The sequence below is a fragment of the Pseudomyrmex gracilis genome, unplaced genomic scaffold (genome assembly GCF_002006095.1).
Source record: "Pseudomyrmex gracilis isolate BER0280 unplaced genomic scaffold, ASM200609v1 scaffold_90, whole genome shotgun sequence".
NCBI classification, from domain to species: domain Eukaryota; kingdom Metazoa; phylum Arthropoda; class Insecta; order Hymenoptera; family Formicidae; genus Pseudomyrmex; species Pseudomyrmex gracilis.
Genome location: NW_018020674.1, coordinates 429,979 through 450,337, shown reverse-complemented (window position 1 = coordinate 450,337; position 20,359 = coordinate 429,979). Strand labels below are relative to the sequence as shown.

Genomic DNA, 20,359 nt, shown 5'->3' with positions numbered 1-20,359 from the left:
TTTTTTTTTTTTTTTTTTTCTCGCATCGCGCGTCTCACAGCGCGCTTAAACGTATCTCTTCCCGTCGAGTAAGTAAGTAAGTGTAATACAAGTAACACGATTTTATTCTCGCGCAATTTTCATTTGTGCGTGAAAATCGAAGAACGTTCGCGCGAATTCGACAAACATCTATTATCCGCGTACGGAAACATATAGCGAGTTAAAAATCGCTCGAGTGTATAACCGCACGCGAATGTTTATCGTATCGATAGAGAGAATTCGAATCGATTAATTCGACGCGCAATGCGTTTAACGCAAAAATTGCGTGCGCGCTTTCCCAACAAAGTCGAGTTTGAGAGAACAATGGGAGGATCAACGAGAAAGAGAGAGAGAGAGAGAGCGTATGTCGATAATGTTTGTTCGCAAATAGATTTGATTGTTGTTGTTGGCGCGTTCCTGCGCAAGGGCGCAACGAGGCGTTTCGCGCGAACAAAAGCGCGCGGCGCATTCTCGCGCGGAAACTTTTCGCCCGTACGCGAGAAAAGCGCAGCCGAAGAAACTCGCGCGGAACTATTTGATTTCGAAACGCGCGTTCGCATTTCTCTCCTCTCCATCGCGGAAGAATCTAATTGAATTCTTCCGCGCTCGAATCGATAATCAACGGAATTTAAACGCGCAGATTAGTTCCGCCGCACTTTAAATACTTTCTTTTTTTTGGGGGGGGGGGGGAGAAAAAATTATATTTTGTGCCGCACAGCGCTCGTTACGCGGTTTGGTAGTAAAATTTTGGAGAGAGGGAGACCGAGGAAGAGAGTAACGAGGACGCGCAACTTTTCGCATCATCGCTTCCCGGCTCCGCACCACACACGCACGTTGAGATTTTATCTCGCAAATTATTTAAAGCGTTATTATTTTATTTAAACATATCTCTTTTTCGTGTAAAATAAAACATACAACTTTCTCTCTCTCTCTCTCTAAAAAAAAAAAAAACACTCAAAACAGAAAAAAAAACCCAGCGAGTACGAGCATTTTTACGCGTCCGTCGCAAAGAGCGGTTCAAGGTTTTTATCTTATACGACCGGCCTCTCTCCAGTTCAAGAAGAGGAGTCACTCATACGGGCGCGGATAGATACGAGCGGCCGGAAGAATGAAACACAGACTGTGGGATATGCGCGTCGTCGAGAGAGGACGAACGAGGTCGTCGTCGTGTATATGTATTCCGTTGGCGTATCGAAAACGATGCACAATGTACCCGACGGCGATGTACCACGTCGACATGACCATTTACATAACCGACATTCAACTGGTTCTTGAACTTCACTCTTCGATTCCTTTCGCGCCGTGGCAATCCTCCTACGCGAATTATCGATCCACGACCCGCCACGCGCTGGAAGGAGGCGAACCCCCCGACACCGGCGCGCGTGCAAGACGGTGGAGAAAAGCCGACGAAGAAGAGGGCGGGCTGCCTCGGCGTAGGCAGGCAGGCGAGAGGGAGGGATGTTATACACGCCGTGTATATTTGTTGTTTTTTTTTCCATTTTTTTTGTTTTTTTTTTTACACACGCATCCAGAAGCGCGAGCGTGCACGCGAGCGCGTCTTGACCGCGCGACGACAACCGCGGGGTGCGTGAAACACGACACGACGAAAAGCGTTGCGAGAAAAAACTTGCGCGATTGCGAAAAAAATCGCAATCCTATCGCGGATTGCGCGGATTGCGCGATGTTTCAAAGCGAATAGCGAGAGAGAAACGTGTCGGTACTTTTCTCAATCGAACGACATGTAGCATAGAGTTTGACTCTCGGGGAACGAGTGTCTCGGGGAAACGGTTTTTTTTTTCTGTAATTTATAAAAGAACAAATTCTACGTCACACTGCAACGAACCGCCGATACGAAGCTCTGGTCCAAGAACGAGGACTTGAAAAAAAAAAAAAAAAATTGACCGTACGATCAATCCGAGTCTCTCGACGAACCTGCCGATAACTAACCTGTCACTCTCCTCGGCGAAAATATCACTTGCAACGCTTGTTATCACACCGAAAAGATTTGCCGACAGAAAGAAAAGCCTCCTAAGCAAAGAGTCTCGCTGGAGGAGGTTCGAACTCGTCGTTCGCGAGCGATGTTCACTGACAGAAAAATACTGCGCCGGATATTTGTTTCAAATCGGAAAACTCCACTCGTTATGGAAAGGAATTTTTTTTTTTTTAAACAAACGTGATACGACAAGATCCGATAACACCGGTAACAATTCGTTCGAAGAATCCTATCCTCGAGATTTTACGAGAGAGCATCGTCGACGGCACTGACAAGACGATTCCGCGGTTCGATACCGCGCACGAGCGCGAAGCCGGACGACTCTGTGGTATCGAGTGCAATGTAGGGAAAGTACGTTTCGAATCACACAACTGAGAGGAGGACTCACCGTGGAGGACTTTCGCGGTGTCCTGCGAAGAGAAGAGGACACCATTTAAGCACGTCCGCGACGACGACGACGACGTCCTCGCGGACGAAGGAGTTTTCGAGCGACACCTGTGCACAAATCTGGAGGTCGAGTCGCGGCGGAAAAGCGAGCCGGCGGCGCGGCGTGGGAAAAAGCGATGTGCACACGATGCCGGTAGTGTATCTGGCGAGGAGAAAGAGAGAGAGAGAGAGAGAGAGAAAGAGAAGAAGAAAGAGGAGAAGAGAACGGAAGAGAGAAAGAGAGAAAGCTACCACGAAAATCGTGTAGTGGCGTGCCAGCCGATGGTCCCCAGGACCCCAACCCCGATCGATATACCCTTTTTTCGAGAGTACCCTTCTCTCTCTCTCTCTCTCTTTCTCTCTCACACTCGCACACTCTTTCTTTCTCTCTCTCTCTCTCTCTCTCTCTCTCTCTCTCTCTCTCTGTCCGCTCCGTTCTCTCTTTGCTTCGCGTTTCACTCGGTGTCGCACACGCTCGCTTCGCCCACCCACGAAACGTTCGCCGTGGTCGTCGTCGTCGTGGAAGACGAACGCACCGTAGGAGCGACACCGTACAAGACNNTTTTTTTTTTTTTTTTTTTTTTTACCGAAGAACGCGCGTTATAAACGGACGCGAGTAAAAATCGCGCGAGTGTCAGAAGAACTGTTGTCGCGAGAGCGCGTACGGCACGTACCTTCGAGAGCGGGAACACGAGAGAGAGAGAGAGAGAGAGAGAGAGAGTGAGTGAGCGGGACGCAAAGAGAGCGGGGTATTGTCCGGAGTGACTCTCTTCTCCTGCACACGGCTCTCTTTCTCCGGCTATTTTTTCTTTCTCTCTCTTTCTCTCTCTCTTTCTTTCTCTCTTTCTTTCTCTTTTTCTCCCGCGGCGGCGAAAGGAGGCAGGAGAAATCTTCCGGTTGCAGCTTTCTCACCTCACCGTATAACGCCACGCGGGAATCAATACGCGCGCCTGCCTCGAGCCTTTTTCTCTCCCTCTCTCTCCCTCTTACTCGCTCGCTCCCTCTCGTTCACCCTCTTGCCATACCCCTCGCTCTTCACTCTCTGTCACTCGCGCACCCACCACCCTTCCCCGTCGCACACCGTTCCCTTCCCTCTCGCGCGCCTACGTTCGTCCTCTCTCTTTCTCGCTCTCACACACCCTCTGTCACCCACCTTCCCGACCGAGCACCCACCCTCCCCTCCCCCCCTCGCCGTCTCGTTTTACCCCGCGATGCTTCGTTTCTTCTCTCCCTCGCGCGCGAACGCACCCTACGTGTACACGCCGTACGTTGCTGAAGAGCGTCCCTTCACCCCTGCTACCTTGGCACTCGGACGGTGCACCGTATGTCCGTCCTTGTCCTCTCTTCTTCCTCTCTGTCTTCTTTCTTCCTTGTTCGTTTCAAGCACGAAGCTTCGAACGGAGCTGCTCCTCCTCCGTATGAGAAGGGTCGGCGTACGAAGGAGCACCTCGGCGACGAAGACGATGATGACAACGAACGACGACGGGCTACACGGGGAAGAAGTTTGTTCGTTACGAAGTTCGACTTTCGTTTTGCTCACGCACGCACGCTCGCGGCGACGAACGCGAAAACGACGGGATGAGAAAGAGAGAGCGCGGGGCGCTTCGCGCGGGAATTGCGAACCGCCCCTGCGTCAAGGAATTGAGAACTGCCGGCTCGCGGGGTGTAACGCGCCCCGCCGCATAACCACGACTATACGCTCTGCCGCCGTCGCGCGGACATGTTGAGGAGCCGCGGCACGCACGCAAGCGCGCAAGCGAGTGAACGCGATAGAACGCGAGCGAGGGTGGCGACGATAGACTATATGACGATATCGCTAGAGAGCGAGGTTGGTAGCGCGCGCAGTAGTATATATAAGCGTGCGAACAGACGCACGTCGCGCGATCTTGACAGTTTTTCACCCCGGTCGAAATGTCTTTTTGATCGAGAGTCGAATAAAAAATTTTCGTTCGTCTCGAGATTATCAGTATTTTTAGGTTTGGATTTTTATCAGAGACAACGCTCTCTCTCGTGTTCATTTATAATAAATTTATAAAACATAAGTAATTTATTATATAAAAAAATTAATATATGTAACGTACATTATTGTAAAAAATTATTTTAAAAAATAATTACTAATTTTTAAAATTTATTTTAATAATAATTAATAGTAGAGGAAAGTGGACAATTCGAGGCAGAATAACCAGATGTTCTGTGTCAATAAACTTTTTTTTTTTAAATTTTTTTGACAAACGTTTTGACCCTAATTTGGGTCTTCTTCAGTGTACTGTATAATAATTACACATATATTAATTATAGATTATATCAAACAATCTAACGCAAATTAGGGTCGAAACGTTTGTTAAAAAAATTTAAAAAAAAAAAAAAGAAGTTTATTGACACAGAACATCTGGTTATTCTGCCTCGAATTGTCCACTTTCCTCTACTATTAATTATTATTAAAATAAATTTTAAAAATTAGTAATTATTTTTTAAAATAATTTTTTACAATAATGTACGTTACATATATTAATTTATATATTATTCTGTCTCGAATTGGCCACTTCCCTACTATTATAAGTTTTCACGAGGAAGAATACAGAAGTTTAATAATAATTGTTTCAATGATCAAATAATATAATATACGGAAAAAAGAGGATATATGATCGTTCATTAAGAGAGACATTCTAAGTTCTTTTGTACAAAGTTCCTCTGACGTATGTAATTTGCATTTTCCCTTCCAAGTAACAAGAGAAAATTTGATGCACCTTTAACGAAAGGGAACACACGTTATTACGTCCACGCGGGTCGACTTAATATTTTCGTCGCCTTCGTCGAGGAAAGGCATTACAGCGCGATGTCGATTATTGCATACTGATTACGGGAACATTTTCCCAAAGAAGAAGATTCGCGCGCGCTCCGCTCACGAAAGGATGCTCAAGAAAACTTTAGGGGGCTGTCGAACAGATCCGACACTCCGGGTGTGTACAAAGTTTTCGCCGAAAGTGACGTTTTCCTTCGCGACTAGCGCTTAAAATTCAAACTCCAAAAAGTTGTGCAACATAAAAGAGATCGCACTTTCGAAACACTTTTTTCGAAAAACGTTTCCCGAAACAAAAAAAAAAGTAGGTAAAGTAATTCCGTACAAATTCTCTCTGGTCTACTCTTCCGCGAATATTTACACAAAACAATAATGTTAATATACAAAATACTATTGTAATTGTATTAAATGTCATATAAATACATGTAAATATATAATTATAATATATAAATATATAAACTCGCTCACAATATTGTAATGATTTTCTCTCTGGATCTAATTGCAAAAATTATTTATTTATTTGTATTTGTTTTTTGTTCGCGTTCGATTCAAAAACGCAAAACAAGGATCAAAAACGCAAAACAAGGATCAAAATCGCAAAACAACGATCAAAATCGCACAACAACTGTTGTCCCGTAATGAGAACGCGGGGAAATCGCTCGAAAAGATCGATGACACTTACTTGCGTTTCAGAGGTATATCAGTTTCACGGCAAAACAATACGAAACTTGAGCGCAAAGCTGGTATAGACATGTTAATCAAGCTGCCGTGTTATGTACACACACTCTCTCTCTCTCTCTCTCTCTCTCTCTCGCGAAACATAGCTGGCGAAAAGTGGCTGTGCAATTATTTTCTCTCGGGATTTATAAGGATCTAATTAATTTGCAAAAAAAGAAATTTGCTTGTCCCGCTGTATAATTGCACGCGTCACTGCATTTCGCTATTATATATATTATTTATTTTTGCGATTACGTATTATTTATTTATATCGAGCTATATATATATATATATATATATATTGCGTCGCGCTAATATTGCATTTGATAACCGTGAAACAATTTCAATAACATTTCGCTATGGTGTACACACAATCGTATACGCCGGTCGATGATCGATACAGAGAGAAATAACAGCCATTGAGCGAGTGACCGGCTTATATTAATTCACAGGTATATTGAACAGTTTATTTGTATTCACGAGTTGATGAAGTTTGTTTTCAACGGTTTCGTATTGTATACCTAATTAAATTATTCATTGCCAATTAACGGAACGAAAGAGTTAATCAAATCGTCTTTTTCGGATCATTTATTTTATAATCGCGTCTGTGTGTGCGTTCCTCCTGATATTTTCGCTCAAAAGAAAAAAAAAACAGTTTGCACAGTGTACGTTCGAGAGATTTAAGCTAACTCTCTTTCTCTCTCTCTCTCTCTCTCTCTCTATCTCTCTCTTGAAAGTGACGAACGGCTGAGAAATCCAGCCAACTTGGCGATTCTTCGATCTTCTTTCTCTTTCTTTCTCTCTTGTCCTTGTCGTTGCCGATATCAGCCTAAATGTCCTACTTCCGGTTCGGCTATTCTAGTCCGAGAGATCGATCGGAACGACCAGCTCGTGTCAAAAACACTCGGCACGGAAGACGTCGCACGTCGATTCTTCGCCGGGCAAGCAGGAATCCATCTGTCAGCTCATAAATTTTAGGACGGAACGTAGCGAACGGCGGATTAAATTTTCGAGCTCGATCGACGATGGATTAAACCCAGAGCGCGAGGCTTTCTCTCTTTCTCTCTCTCTCCCACTCGCGCAACACATCCATCATGCGGCGAAAACGACAAGAATATATACGGGACATTAGGTACAAATTGCGAATTTTAATCTAGAAATGGATATCTTTGATTGTACAGATAATCGCAATTTTCTATAATATATTTTACGTATATTGCGTATTACATATTTACACAATCGTATTTTTATTTAAATGAAATAGGACACGCATCTAATTTAAATCAATCAGCATAATTCTTATAACGATCGATATAACGATTGTATGGTGATTTAACGTGTCAACAGATGCGCGTGTGTCTTGGACCAGAAGTTTTCTTTTGAACAATGTGACATTTTATTTGAGAACAAAACCGTGTACGTGTTACGCTGAGAACTGTGTGACGCTGTGATTGACCGACATTTGAATGAGCGGCGAGTGGCATTCACACTTTTTTTTTTCTTTTTTTTTTTCAATCCCTTTCTCTTGGTTGCGACCTTGTCCACCTGCAAGCTCTCTCAGATGCATTATACCAAAGGTTACGGTGGTTGACACGCGAGCTTTAGCTGCGTGCATGAACATTCCGCATGCAAAGTGAATCTGTTGAAGATTTCTTCAAAATTGTTACAGATATCGAGAGACAATGAAAATTGATAAATAAAAATGTATATAAACGGTATAAAACTATTTTTCAATATATAAATATCTTCAATGTATAAATATCTAATATTTTTAAAATATCTAATAATATATAAAATATATATAAAATCTAACTATCTAAACAAATATATTCAACACGCGCGTAAAATAAATATTTTTAGTATTTTATATTCGATATTTGTTTTAACCACATCTCTATTATTTTAATATACTTTACAACATAATGTACACAATATATAATTACTTGTGTATACATATATATACCGAATTCGCGCGATACAAGTCTCTTCCTTTGTGTTTTCTATCTGGTTTGCATTTTTTTAATTTTTTTTAAATCCAAGCGAAGAGATCGTGTGACGTGATCAGCGGATTCATTCGCGTCGGATCTGCACGATCACCGCGCGCAGTAGAACAGATACGTCACTGATCCGCCGCCGCGTAGGTGCGCGACGACGATCCGCGCGGCGTTCCGAACGCCGGCGGCCGATGCGGCGGCGGCTGCGACTACGCCACGTCTCCATCAGCACACGTAGTAGTACGGGAATACTACGTTCTGTGATGCGGTGCAATTAAGCTCTCACCACCGTGGTAGGGGGTGGTTCCCCCCTCGCCGCGGCCATCGGCCGCACAGACTTCGGACTCCGCGCGCTCTCTCTGCGGGGCGGGGGGAGGGTGGCGCAAGTCCGTGTCTTCTTTTACCACCCCCTGCCGTTTATCCATTCGTTCATTCATCAGAAAGAACACACCTTGCATGTCGTTCGATCACAACGCGCGAAATCGGAAACCGCAGGAAACGGGAAATCGAAAATCGCGTTTTTACGGAGCGCGGCGAATCAACAATCACCGGACATCCAATTAAAAAACGATTTTTCGCGTATTCGAAACCGACAGCGTCGCAATATGAGACAAATCGATGCAATGATAAAATAAATACGCTACACGTGTAAAAAGTAAAATTATTGTTTTCTCTCCGTTTGTAATAAAAAAAATTGTCACGTCTGTATCTTTTTTTTTTTTTTTTATATATAGATTTGTCTGTACATAAGTGCTCTCCATTACCTTCTTTGTTTTCGTTCTCATGTAATTTGTATATACGGACAATAGCGCTTATTGTCTGTGGTCGAAATTTACACTGTTTTGGATCTGCGAGAAATCCTACGGCGCATCCTCGTGAACAATTCGCTCGGTGTTGACGCGGGGAACGCCGACCGAACTTGTTCCTCAAATGGAAATTACCCAAAAAAGAGCCGCGCGCCGGTAACGTTTGTTTGGTACACGTGGCGTCATCTGTGCGTCAGATGCGACACACGGACGACAATTTTTTGACGGGTTTGTTTCGACGGGTTTTGTTCGATGCACGTGGAGGTCTCTCCGCGTGTCACGTACCGATCGCGTTGTTTCGGCACAAAATTTATTCGATCAATTCGTGAATATCCTCCTATTTGCGAAATCTCAAAACTTTGCCGAGAAAAATTGCGCGGGGAAACGACGCGGTTTCGCGACGAAGTCAAGAAAAATCATCGATTCGCGACGATATCGGAATTTCCTTTGTCCGTTGAGGTGAGTAAGAAGCGGCGGCGGCGGCGGCGGCGGCAACAATCGACCTCGCGACGCGGTGACGGGGTTTTTTTTTTACGGTAAATCGGAGTGAAATCGAGCGTTTATTTTTTTTTTTTTGTCTGTTCTCACGGCGTTTTCTTTTCGTCACGCACACGTGCCCGCGAAATTTCCTAACCTGCGTCTTACGTAACGCGCGAAAACATCGCGATCGCTGGAAAACAGGGAGGGGGGAGGGATCCAGTTCTCCGGGACCGCCGTCGCACGTTTCCGCCGAATTCTGAAAGAAAAAGTTGACGAAAAAAAAAACGGGCCGCGTTGAAATTGCAGGTGAGAGAGACAATGCCGTCCGACGCGAAGAAGAAGCAGCAGCAGAAGAAGAAAGAGGCGGCCAAGGCGAGACAGTCCGGGAAGAAGCCTCAGAGCAATAATCAGACGAAAAATTCCGAGGACAGTAAGGAGCAGAGCCCGACGTTGGGGGACCTGCAGAACGGCACTAACGGCACGGCTATCAGCGCCGAAGGTAGATGAAATTGATGACGGATGTCTCTTATTATATCTGTTTGCTTCTTGTGTTTTGCGCAACTTTTGTGTTGCAAAATAACGCGTGTACATTCGAGAGTACTTTTTGGTACTTAATTATGCACAAAGTAATAATGGACGTTACGATTTTCTCCTTTGTGTGCGCAACAAATCTAGCGATAAAAATTTCATATCAAAGTGCAACATGCACTTATGCCGATGTTACCGTTAAGAAAGGAAAGATTGTAACGTTTGACAATATTTTTAATTCGTTGTATTTTTATGTTGCATTTGTTTACAATTTGTTTGTTTACAATTATATGTTTTAAATGTTATTGAGATTTGCATAAACTCGCTCTTGCAAGTCACGTTGTTTGATCAAATGTTTGTTTTTTTATTTGTCATCGTGTACATAAAGAACTTGTTTTCAGAGGCGTTGTGTCTGAAACTGGAAGCAGATGCAAGGCTAAATGCCGAAGCGCGCTCCTGCACCGGATCGTTGGCTTCTCACCCGCGCAGCCGTGACATAAAGATATCTAACTTTTCTATTACCTTTCATGGTTGTGAATTGCTGCAAGATACTATGTTAGAATTGAACTGTGGTAGACGTTACGGTTTATTAGGTCTAAATGGTTCAGGAAAGTCTACGCTGTTAGCAGTATTAGGAAATCGTGAAGTTCCTATTCCGGATCAAATAGATATATTTCACTTGACTAGAGAAATGCCTGCGAGCAACAAGACGGCTTTGGAATGTGTGATGGAAGTTGATGAGGAACGCGTGCGATTAGAAAAACTCGCCGAGGAGTTGGTGGATTGCGACGAGGAAGACGCTCAGGTTAGGTCATAAATTTGTGCGGATTTTTGCTGAACGCAAAAAAAAAACTTGTCTACTTTAAAAATTAAGTTTATTTCGTTCGTATATAAAATCTAGGAACAACTTATGGATGTATACGAGAGATTAGAAGATATGTCTGCCGACACCGCGGAGGCTCGTGCTGCTCATATTTTACACGGTTTGGGTTTTACTGCAAAAATGCAAACAACGCCTACCAAAGACTTTTCGGGAGGTTGGAGAATGCGAATAGCACTTGCCAGGTGTGTGTGTGTGTGTGTGTGAAAAATTCTAGAAAAAATTTCTACGCCAAAATTTTGTATACCACCGTGTGTGCAAAATTTTTGCAATTAAAATGTTTAATTCTTTTATTGCAGAGCTTTGTATGTAAAGCCGCATCTGTTGTTGCTGGATGAGCCAACCAATCATCTCGACTTGGACGCTTGTGTGTGGCTGGAGGAAGAACTCAAAACTTATAAACGAATTTTAGTTATCATATCCCACTCTCAAGATTTTCTCAATGGCATTTGCACTAATATCATACACGTCAATAAGAAGCAATTGAAGTATTACACCGGTAATTACGAGGCGTTTGTGAAGACAAGGTGAGAGATTTACCCAAAGACAGGAAAAATCGACAAATGACGACAGTTGTTGTTGCTTAAGTCTGAAAATTTGTATATTGATTTTGTCAGAATGGAGCTGCTTGAGAATCAGGCGAAACAGTACAACTGGGAACAGGATCAAATCGCGCACATGAAGAACTACATCGCACGATTTGGTCATGGATCGGCGAAATTAGCTAGACAAGCTCAATCGAAGGAAAAGACGTTAGCGAAGATGATGGCGCAAGGTTTGACGGAAAAGGTTGTCAACGACAAAGTGCTGAACTTTTATTTCCCTTCGTGCGGGAAAATTCCGCCGCCGGTTATTATGGTTCAGAACGTCAGTTTTCGTTACACCGACGACTTGCCGTGGATTTATAAGAATCTGGAATTTGGTATTGACTTGGATACAAGAATCGCGTTGGTCGGACCGAATGGGGCGGGAAAGAGTACTCTGTTGAAACTGTTGTATGGTGATGTATGTTGTTGAAACTTGCATTTTAAACGATAAATGTCGCGGGTTTCTGATGGTGTTTTTTCTAACGAAGCAAACGTTTGCCGTTTACAGTTGGTGCCGACAAGCGGAATGATTCGCAAGAATAGTCATTTACGAATTGGCAGATATCATCAACATTTACACGAATTATTGGACTTGGATGTGTCGCCTCTCGATTACATGATGAAAGCTTTTCCCGACGTCAAAGAGCGCGAAGAAATGAGAAAAATTATTGGCCGTTACGGCTTAACCGGACGTCAACAGGTATATCAGTATTTTTTCACTTTTAGCAAAGATATTGTATACATGTAGCGATGTTTTAAGCGTTAACTTTATTTAGATCTGTCCTATTCGTCAACTATCGGACGGTCAACGTTGTCGAGTTGTTTTCGCTTGGTTAGCTTGGCAAGTGCCTCACCTCTTGCTGCTCGACGAGCCTACCAATCACTTGGACATGGAAACGATCGACGCACTTGCTGACGCCATTAACGACTTCGAAGGCGGCATGGTCCTTGTATCGCACGACTTCAGATTGATCAATCAAGTACATATATTTCTGCATACAGCATCTTCATACGTTTAAAAAGAAACAATTTAAAAAATTTGATGTATTCTCATTGCGTTCGAAACTTAGGTTGCCGAAGAAATCTGGGTGTGCGAAAACGGAACGGTGACAAAGTGGAGCGGCAACATATTGGATTACAAGGAGCATCTCAAGGACAAGGTCTTGTCTGACAATCAGAAAAGGCAAAAGGACTTCACAAATCGGGGCAAATAATGTGGGTAGTGTTCTGATTGTGTGATTTGCATTATCCTTCTTATATAATGTAATATCTTTCTCATTTATAGCAATTGTTTTATGAATTGTATAACACGCTAATTGTTACTGAACGTGCGCCGTTTTCTGTAACGTATCTTGGGTGATACAGTCAGATTACTTAGTTAATTTATTGACGCCATTATGACGAAATTGATCCTCTCTAGTTAACAAAACCTAATAACGGTTATAGCGCAAATTAATTATCGTGGTAGAATTCTCTAGAACATACATTTAGACAAAAAAAAAAAAAAAAAAANAAAANAAAAAAAAAAAAAAAACGATCAAGTAAATATTAATAAAAGTTTGCTTGAAATATGAAAGTAAACGACGAAAACCAAGAATAAAAATTTCTCTTTTACGGTCAACTTTATTACAAATACTTAATATATAAAATAGTTTGATTCTCACAAGAATATATAAAATATTGTGTACAAACGCAGGTACGATTATATATATATATAGTTCCACACAAATACAATTTTTATCTGTGTACGTATATATAAATACCTATTATAACAATGGAAGACAGCACATTTCCACATATATTTCTGTGTATTGTAAACAAGAACTAACGACTCTTAGCAGATTTTCATCGAAAGATTTAAAACTATCATACGAAGATATGCAAGAAAGATATATATATATATATATATATATATTCCTCATGATACTTCCGTACGCTGCGTGTATTTAATATATATATGCATTTTTTATAATAATATAATAATATAATTGACGTTTGTATAAAACTCAAAATAAACAACTATATATATACTCTATATATATATATATATATATAAATATTGACAATTTTTTACCAGCAACTTGGAGTTTTGTTCATTTTGAGTTTTATGCCTTGAGATCAGTGATTGATCCGTAATTGAGTATTTGTCGCTCGAAAAGCAGCGCGAGAAATATTCTCTATATAGTATATACATGTTACAATTTGTTGCGAGTCTATCGACTTGTATATTCCGTACGGCTTTCTTCGCTCATTTTTCGCATAACGATTTTACCAGAATAAAATTTATGAACAAAATGTTTCGAAAATTACAAAATACTGTGCGAAACATTCGAGAGAGAGATTCCTTCAAGAGATCTAACAATGAATATTTTAAACCGGCGTGGAGGCCGGGATGGAGCAGACCACTTCTTGAGCCAACGCCGCATTTCTCAACACCAGCAAATGCGTGTCCATGTCGTTTAAAGCTTGATCGATGAATGCTAGTTTTCTGGCCTGGCTCTTTGGCACTCCGTGTTTTGTTACCAGAGCCAAGTGGGTCACAGCCAACACCAGAGCCGCCACTCTGGCTTCCAGAAGCCTGGCGTCCAGTGGCGGATACAAGCTGCGGACAACGTCATCTACGCGGGGCGGTATACGCCGAGCGACCTGTGTAACAATGTAAAATTCAACAATTTGCAGTAGATACGAGACGGAACAGCAAAACTGCACGTACGTCTACTATCTCTAATGGGACAGTGTTGCTGTTGACAGTCCCAGCGATGGTGGTGAGACTGGCAGCAAGAGCGTGGCAAGATCGGAGTACTGCTATACAAGGCGGAGCCAAGCCGGTAGCATCGTCCACCCATCTGGAAGTACAAAATATTTCTATATAAAATTGTTTACATACATATACTGTAACGTATACTACTACTTTTTGACGCGAAAGTTTATGCAAAATCTATATCTCTCGCTTCAATAACATTTAATCATTATTTACAAGAGCTTCATTACCTTTCAGCACCCGCCAACCACTCTTCGCTCTCCCACACATCCAATCCCAAGCCAGTGATATTCTCTCCCTCGAGCAGATCGGAACTCAACTCTGCCGAATCCTTCTGGTTCTGAAAAGAAACGAGATTATGTTTCCTCTTTTATTGCAAAGCCTTTTAGCGCTTCTACTGTAAACCACACGGCTGTCATAACATACGTAATAGCAACGTTGTCTGCGACATATCACAAGGAGTACCAGAAGCGCGCCGAGAAATACAGCGGCGAGCGCGCCCAGAGCAACAGCCACCACGGTCTCCATACCCGTAGCAGTGGCCGGTGATCCGGTGTTGCTCATGGATATCGACGAGCTCATTGTGTCCGAATATTGGTACAGATAGCGAATGGCAATCTGGCGAAACGGAACGTCGTCGTTAATCCAAGAAGAAGACAGCATCAACTGGATTCACCGTGTGACATTTAAAGTGAACTATCAACAATCGCGCAGCGCGTCGTAGTCCGCTCTCACTGTGACATATATGAAGTAGATCCAGATGACGATTATACGATGGGAGGTAGAGACTGTCACGAGTTTTAAGCTCCGTTCACTTCACTGCGAAAAACACTGGCTTGGAGCACAATTAGAGTTAACGCGCTATATAAAGCGGAATTGACGCTAATATATATTTTAGCCAAGACTCAAACCACTCGTGGTTCGAATCCTCGCTATTTAAAGTGTTTTAGCCAAGACTCGAACCACTCGTGGTTTGAATCTTCGCTAAGTAGAGTGTTTTAGCTAAGACTCAAACCACTCGTGGTTTGAATCCTCGCTAAGTAGAGTGTTTTAGTCAAGACTCGAACCACTCGTGGTTTGAGTCCCCGCTATTTAAAGTGTTTTACCAAAGACTTAAACCACGAGTGGTTTGAGTCTTGGCTAAAACACTTCTACTTAGCGAAGATTCAAACCACGAGTGGTTCGAGTCTTGGCTAAAACACTTCAAATAGCGAGAATTCAAACCACAAGCGGTTTGAGTCTTGGCTAAAACACTTTAAATAGCGAGAATTCAAACCACAAGTGGTTCGAGTCTTGGCTAAAACACTATAATATTATAAATAATATTATATATAATATATAAAATGTATATACTATATATAATATAATATAATATATATATACTATATGTATATTATATGTGTATTATATATATATATAATATAATATAATATAATATAATATATATTATAATTCGATATTATAAAAACTATGATTGACTAATTACGAGTAATGTGATTTTAACAAATCTTTTAAAATCACATTACTCGTCATTAGTCAATCATAGTTTTTATAATATCGAATTAATTGCGTTTTTGACCGATACAAAGATGACGAAACTGGTTTTTAAGCGTCAATAAAGTGATTGAGTGATTTCGCTGAAACGTGCGGTGGGGATTGGTCAATTTGATTCGAAACATTCGGAAACGATGAAACCGACCTATAGTGTATTCTTTTTTACAAAGTGGTGACACTGAATTAATTCACCATGATTGGGCGTATGGGCGGAGCATAGGAGCCCTCATAAAAAGCCTTTTAAGTCTCACTGTCACTTTGCTTCAGTCATATGTTTTCCGTTGCTTTTGTACAGTCTCGTCGCCCACCTCTGTCAAAGTGTCAAAGTTTGTGTTTTGCGTTTTTGCGGTGTTCGCGAGTATTTTTGCCAAAACGCATCCTGCCAGGTACCTCCGTCGTCCAAATCGTTACCTGAGATCCAGAACCTTGAATCGCACGACTCGGTCAAATATTTTTACGCTGTTTGATCAGTACGCGATTTGTTATCATCGCGCGCAACTCAACCTAACCTATTGTCACACGTAATATTCCGTCTCGTATTTACTTGCAGAGTGTCAGCGAGTTAATCGTCTATTCGAATAACAAACAGGAAGTTGTCGCGGATGATTCCACGTGGATTCGCGCCATGCGTGAACATTGTGTGACTTGTTGTTGAGACTGCGAGAAAGAACGCTATTTCGCAAACGAGATCCTGTTTCGTAAAATCGTAATCGATAAAAATTGTGACGAACCGTTGAGGCTCGATTCGTCAGACAAACAGAAGAATATCCTAAGATAAGAGTAGAGAGAAGAGATTGAAACACTGTGTATTTGAAAGTAACACTTGTTCCCATGGTAAGAATGAACGGAAAAGCCAACAGTGCTACGGCCAGGTTAAGACAAGATTACGTACGTCTTAAAAAGGATCCGGTACCGTATGTTCTTGCTGAACCAGACCCCTCGGATATACTAGAATGGCAAGTTTTGGATTGTATCTGACATTTGGATGACACGTTGATATTTTATTTTAGATTTAATAATAAACAAATTGGCACGTATTCTACTTGTTTCAGGCATTATGTGGTTATAGGGCCAGAAAAAACTCCATACGAGGGTGGTTTTTATCATGGAAAGCTTGTATTCCCAATGGAATTTCCATTTCAACCACCTAGCATTTACATGACCACTCCAAATGGCCGATTTAAAGTCAATATGAGATTATGTCTGTCCATATCTGATTACCACCCTGATACGTGGAATCCGGCGTGGAGTGTGTCAACTATTCTTACAGGCTTGCTCAGTTTTATGGTAATTATTTCATCCTAAGATGAATATTCTGCGTTTTATAATAGTGATAAAATATTGTACAATATTTTTGTTGCAATTAATTTAAATTAAAATGAATTTTATTCGCAGCTTGAGAATAGTCCTACACTTGGTAGTATGAGTACAACGGATTATGAAAAGAGACAACTAGCCGCACAGAGCTTAGAATATAATCTGAAGGATAAGATGTTTTGCGAGCTGTTCCCAGATACTGTTGAGGTATTGTTTTATCGCAACACAAATTCGTATATGTCTGTTATTAGAAAAACAAATTACAATAATACAGTATGTAAAAGTTGTCTATCGAAACTATTGGAACATTTTTTAATGATGGATTTTCTTTTTGGAACACATTCCAAAATTTGGAAGATGAAAATTCTAACACGATAATAATTTAATATAATTATGAATAATATAATGACATTATAATGTAATATAATTGTGAATAATATAATGACATTATAACACACAAATAACTATTTGGAATTGTAGACGATCAAAATTGAATTGGAACGTCGGAAAGAACTTGAGAAACAAAGGCATCAATCCACCGCGTCCGAAGTGTCTTCATTAATACGAGATCAGCTACAGAGAGATCAGAGCCCATTGCAGAGCGCACTGGCCAATTTGGTAGTTATCATAGGTTTTGCAGCGTTCGCGTACACTGTGAAATACGTGCTGAGGAGCATAGCCACGGAATAAAACTCGGGTTGGAATCAAGCTGCTTGCACTGCAAAAAAAAAAAAAACGACACGGGAAGGAAACAACGTACACATACCACTTATCGTAATCTATCCTGTTTGAACTGTGTCACACACGAGCAAGTTCAAAACTCTTTGCCAGTAAGCTGTGGATAGTTTGGTAGATTTTTATATCGAGGTCCATTGTAAAATACATTATAATCATTCTGATTGCCGCATTATTAACCACGGATTCGATTCGCTGGTCATTAATGATGAGAAAAAAAAAAAAAAAGAAAAAACCGAGTCGATAGTTTCTCTCTTTTAATTCAGATAATACGGGATACGTGTGCAAGATGAAGAAAGAACATATAATTGTATAGTAAATAGATCTTCGGTCCTTTTTTTATACTGGACTTTGCACTCTCGTAGCTTGATTTGTAGGAAATAGCGAAATTAGAGATTGTTCTTCTCTCATGGTGCTGAGAAATAATCTTCCGTTGAATCCTTTTTTTTTTTTTTTTTTTTTTTTAACAATTTTGAGATCTATTGTATTCGATGTGTTCGAAGAAGAAACGCATAACTGTGCATGTTACACGGTAATATGTTATTATTATTCTTGATAGAGAATCTCTTTTGGATCGAAATGCATAAATGTCAGTTGTATTCAACGTCGTGCCAACAAAAATCTGAATCCGACATTGCCGTAGTAATTGAATCAAATTGTGTCACACAATAGTCTCAGACATATCGTTTATCGAAAACAAAAAGTTTGTTTTGTAAATACAAAGACAGAAGACGTTATGAAAAAAAAAAAAAAACAAAAAAATTATAACATCTCAACGCGAGTGATCGAAAACTCGAACGAATAATTGAATTTGTATTCGTTATATTAGAGAGATAGTGTAATTTTGTTGGCTGTTCTATGTAACACTATGACTGTCACATATATAACTCTTTTGCGAATTTCGAAATGATATGTTTCTCTCGTCGCGATAATTAGTATAATTTGCAAGGTCGCTTGCTTGTTTTTTTTTTTTTTTTTTTTTTTTTCTTAACGAAGAAACATACACTTCTTCCACGTATAAAACGACCCACAACGTTTCTTCCTTAATTAACACATGTATTAATTATTGATATATTCGCTAATCTCCGATTCCCCTCTCTTGCTCTTCCATGACGAGTTATTTGTTTGTGTAATATATCCGAATGAGCAAGAAGAATTTTGCGTGATTTTTAGGGACAAAAAAAAAAAAAAAAAAAAAAAAAAACAAATTACTGGAGTGTAAACTCGGACTAAGAATAAAATAAACCACAAATGACTTTTTATTAACGTATATCGATCTGTTATTGCAATGTTATCTGTTTTTTTTGTCGCACGCGGTAGAATAGTCGTTTCACTTTTCGTTAGAACTTTTTATTTGATTTTTCGCGTGTTTTCTTTTTGTTCGATAAGTCGCGTGATTTTTTTTTTTTTTTTTTAATTCCGCGTGTTTAAGTTATATGTATAAAAGAAAATTTTATATGTGTGCACTTGAACACATTCTACCGTCGTGTGAACATGTGTAGAGACGTGCCGTATAAAACTTGTAGTTATACGAAAAATTTGATCGTAATTACACAAATTATACATAACAAGATAATTATACAATGAAACACAAATGTAAAAAAAAAAAAAAAAACAAAACAAAACAAAACAAAAAAACCAAAAAAACTTATTGTAAGCGTGTGGAATATAGTTTACTTACTTGAGAAATGCATTTTCGAACTCAAATCACTAACGACTCCGGTTTGCTCCAAATCTCTGTTTTATCTAATTTTAAACGAATATCCCCACCCCAGTATACGTAGAGTCTCTCAACTTGATATTTTAACAAGAGAGACATCTCCTCCGCGTGTATAAAGATTCTCTTCGTTCGTTATCCGGCAATTGTGAGAAAATGAAGAGAGACCAACGTTCCTAAGGAGAAAAAGAGAGAGAGAGAGAGCGCGCGGTTTACTCGTTCCGGTAAACTGTTGGAAATCCCGCGCTGAATGCGTCGTTGTTCAAGTGCGCTCGGGAGGAAGGACACATCCTGTGAACCACCCGAGCGCGCGTCTTCTTGACGATGTCGTGTTTATTTCTTCCTTACGCGTTACACACAGATAAATCCGGATAACGCGGCTTCGAGTTTTCTTGACGCTCTTCGCGGTAGTAGCGTGTTTATTAACTCTTTTTTTTTTTTTTCAGAAAACCTCGGAATTTTCGTGTGTACGTGCAATTCCACATATATACGCGCGAGTAAACATTTTCGTTTTGTTTTAAGTCGATTCCCGAGAAAAAAAAACAGAAACATGTGATCATATATAAGATTTATATATCAAGTGATCACAGAGATCGCGCCAAATTCTGAATCTAATTTTACATATGATCACATATACACAGATTTTCTATATTTATATATGATCCATTATAAAATCACAGATCGCGCCAAAATTTGATTTTACACGATCACGTGAAATCACACACATCCGACATTTGTATAAAATCTTATATGATCGTGATATAAAACCATACCCGATCCCCCCCCTCCTTCATGTATAATCCCACATGATCACACATGGTTTTCCATTTTTTCTCGAGTTGTTGAATGACGAGGTTAGAGAAGCAAACAAAATACAATATACAATCTAACGAGTAAGGTCGATACGAGCCGGATATATACGTGTAATTGTATATATATATTTATTTATAACAAGAAATATATAAGGCTTTACGAGCCATTCGCAGGATGTTTGAGCGGAAACTGTGCGTGTATATATATATATATATATATATATATATATATAT

General features: G+C 40.6%; 4 protein-coding genes across 13 annotated transcripts in view; 2 read left to right on the top strand and 2 right to left on the bottom strand.

Annotated features, from left to right (window-relative positions):
- The window catches only part of LOC109855484 (rho GTPase-activating protein 100F), a 64,073-nt gene extending 60,067 nt beyond the window's left edge, over positions 1-4,006 (bottom strand). For 5 of the 7 annotated variants that reach the window (XM_020429781.1, XM_020429785.1, XM_020429789.1 and 2 more), the window contains exon 1: positions 3,738-4,006. The gene's annotated coding sequence lies outside the window, so the exon portion shown is untranslated. Of the gene's footprint in view, positions 1-2,399; positions 2,497-3,685 lie in introns of those variants that run through there. The other 2 variants (XM_020429783.1, XM_020429784.1) reach the window with 2 other exon arrangements.
- Positions 4,007-8,995: 4,989 nt separating this feature from the next.
- LOC109855465 (ATP-binding cassette sub-family F member 2) lies at positions 8,996-12,758 on the top strand. Of its 2 annotated transcripts, XM_020429742.1 has the most exons (9): positions 8,996-9,213; positions 9,541-9,733; positions 10,164-10,567; positions 10,664-10,827; positions 10,942-11,169; positions 11,260-11,647; positions 11,738-11,929; positions 12,006-12,209; positions 12,300-12,758. In XM_020429742.1, the coding sequence occupies exons 1-9, from the start codon at positions 9,007-9,009 to the stop codon at positions 12,441-12,443; spliced, it is 2,124 nt and encodes a 707-aa protein (XP_020285331.1). In that variant the 5' UTR covers positions 8,996-9,006; the 3' UTR covers positions 12,444-12,758. The 2 variants fall into 2 exon arrangements, with proteins under 2 accessions (XP_020285331.1, XP_020285332.1); XM_020429743.1 differs by lacking the exon at positions 8,996-9,213 and having other exon boundaries at positions 9,323-9,733.
- Positions 12,759-12,916: 158 nt separating this feature from the next.
- On the bottom strand, positions 12,917-14,837 carry LOC109855463 (transmembrane protein 98-like). Its single transcript, XM_020429737.1, has 4 exons — positions 14,417-14,837; positions 14,221-14,330; positions 13,943-14,075; positions 12,917-13,875 (listed from the first exon to the last, which is right to left on the bottom strand). Exons 1-4 carry the CDS (start codon positions 14,651-14,653, stop codon positions 13,600-13,602), a joined length of 756 nt encoding a protein of 251 aa, XP_020285326.1. The 5' UTR covers positions 14,654-14,837; the 3' UTR covers positions 12,917-13,599.
- An 846-nt stretch (positions 14,838-15,683) lies between these two features.
- On the top strand, positions 15,684-18,800 carry LOC109855464 (ubiquitin-conjugating enzyme E2 J2-like). Of its 3 annotated transcripts, none has more exons than XM_020429741.1 (5): positions 15,684-15,930; positions 16,095-16,500; positions 16,597-16,831; positions 16,940-17,068; positions 17,342-18,800. In XM_020429741.1, the coding sequence occupies exons 2-5, from the start codon at positions 16,376-16,378 to the stop codon at positions 17,549-17,551; spliced, it is 699 nt and encodes a 232-aa protein (XP_020285330.1). In that variant the 5' UTR covers positions 15,684-15,930; positions 16,095-16,375; the 3' UTR covers positions 17,552-18,800. The 3 variants fall into 3 exon arrangements, with proteins under 3 accessions (XP_020285330.1, XP_020285329.1, XP_020285327.1); XM_020429740.1 differs by having other exon boundaries at positions 15,684-16,014; XM_020429738.1 differs by having other exon boundaries at positions 15,684-16,500.
- The last annotated feature ends 1,559 nt before the right edge of the window (positions 18,801-20,359 follow it).

Bases quoted from the DNA above. Each gene is read 5' to 3' on its own strand.
- LOC109855465 (XM_020429742.1), top strand. From the start codon at position 9,007: ATGCACGTGGAGGTCTCTCCGCGTGTCACGTACCGATCGCGTTGTTTC. The intron at 10,828-10,941 runs GTGTGTGTGTGT...CTTTTATTGCAG, and splicing joins ATGCGAATAGCACTTGCCAG to AGCTTTGTATGTAAAGCCGC. The intron at 11,170-11,259 runs GTGAGAGATTTA...TGATTTTGTCAG, and splicing joins GAGGCGTTTGTGAAGACAAG to AATGGAGCTGCTTGAGAATC.
- LOC109855463 (XM_020429737.1), bottom strand. From the start codon at position 14,653: ATGCTGTCTTCTTCTTGGATTAACGACGACGTTCCGTTTCGCCAGATT. The intron at 14,331-14,416 runs GTATGTTATGAC...GTTTCTTTTCAG, and splicing joins GCAGACAACGTTGCTATTAC to AACCAGAAGGATTCGGCAGA. The intron at 14,076-14,220 runs GTAATGAAGCTC...TTGTACTTCCAG, and splicing joins TGGTTGGCGGGTGCTGAAAG to ATGGGTGGACGATGCTACCG.
- LOC109855464 (XM_020429741.1), top strand. From the start codon at position 16,376: ATGGTAAGAATGAACGGAAAAGCCAACAGTGCTACGGCCAGGTTAAGA. The intron at 16,501-16,596 runs GCAAGTTTTGGA...TACTTGTTTCAG, and splicing joins CCCTCGGATATACTAGAATG to GCATTATGTGGTTATAGGGC. The intron at 17,069-17,341 runs GTATTGTTTTAT...TTGGAATTGTAG, and splicing joins TGTTCCCAGATACTGTTGAG to ACGATCAAAATTGAATTGGA.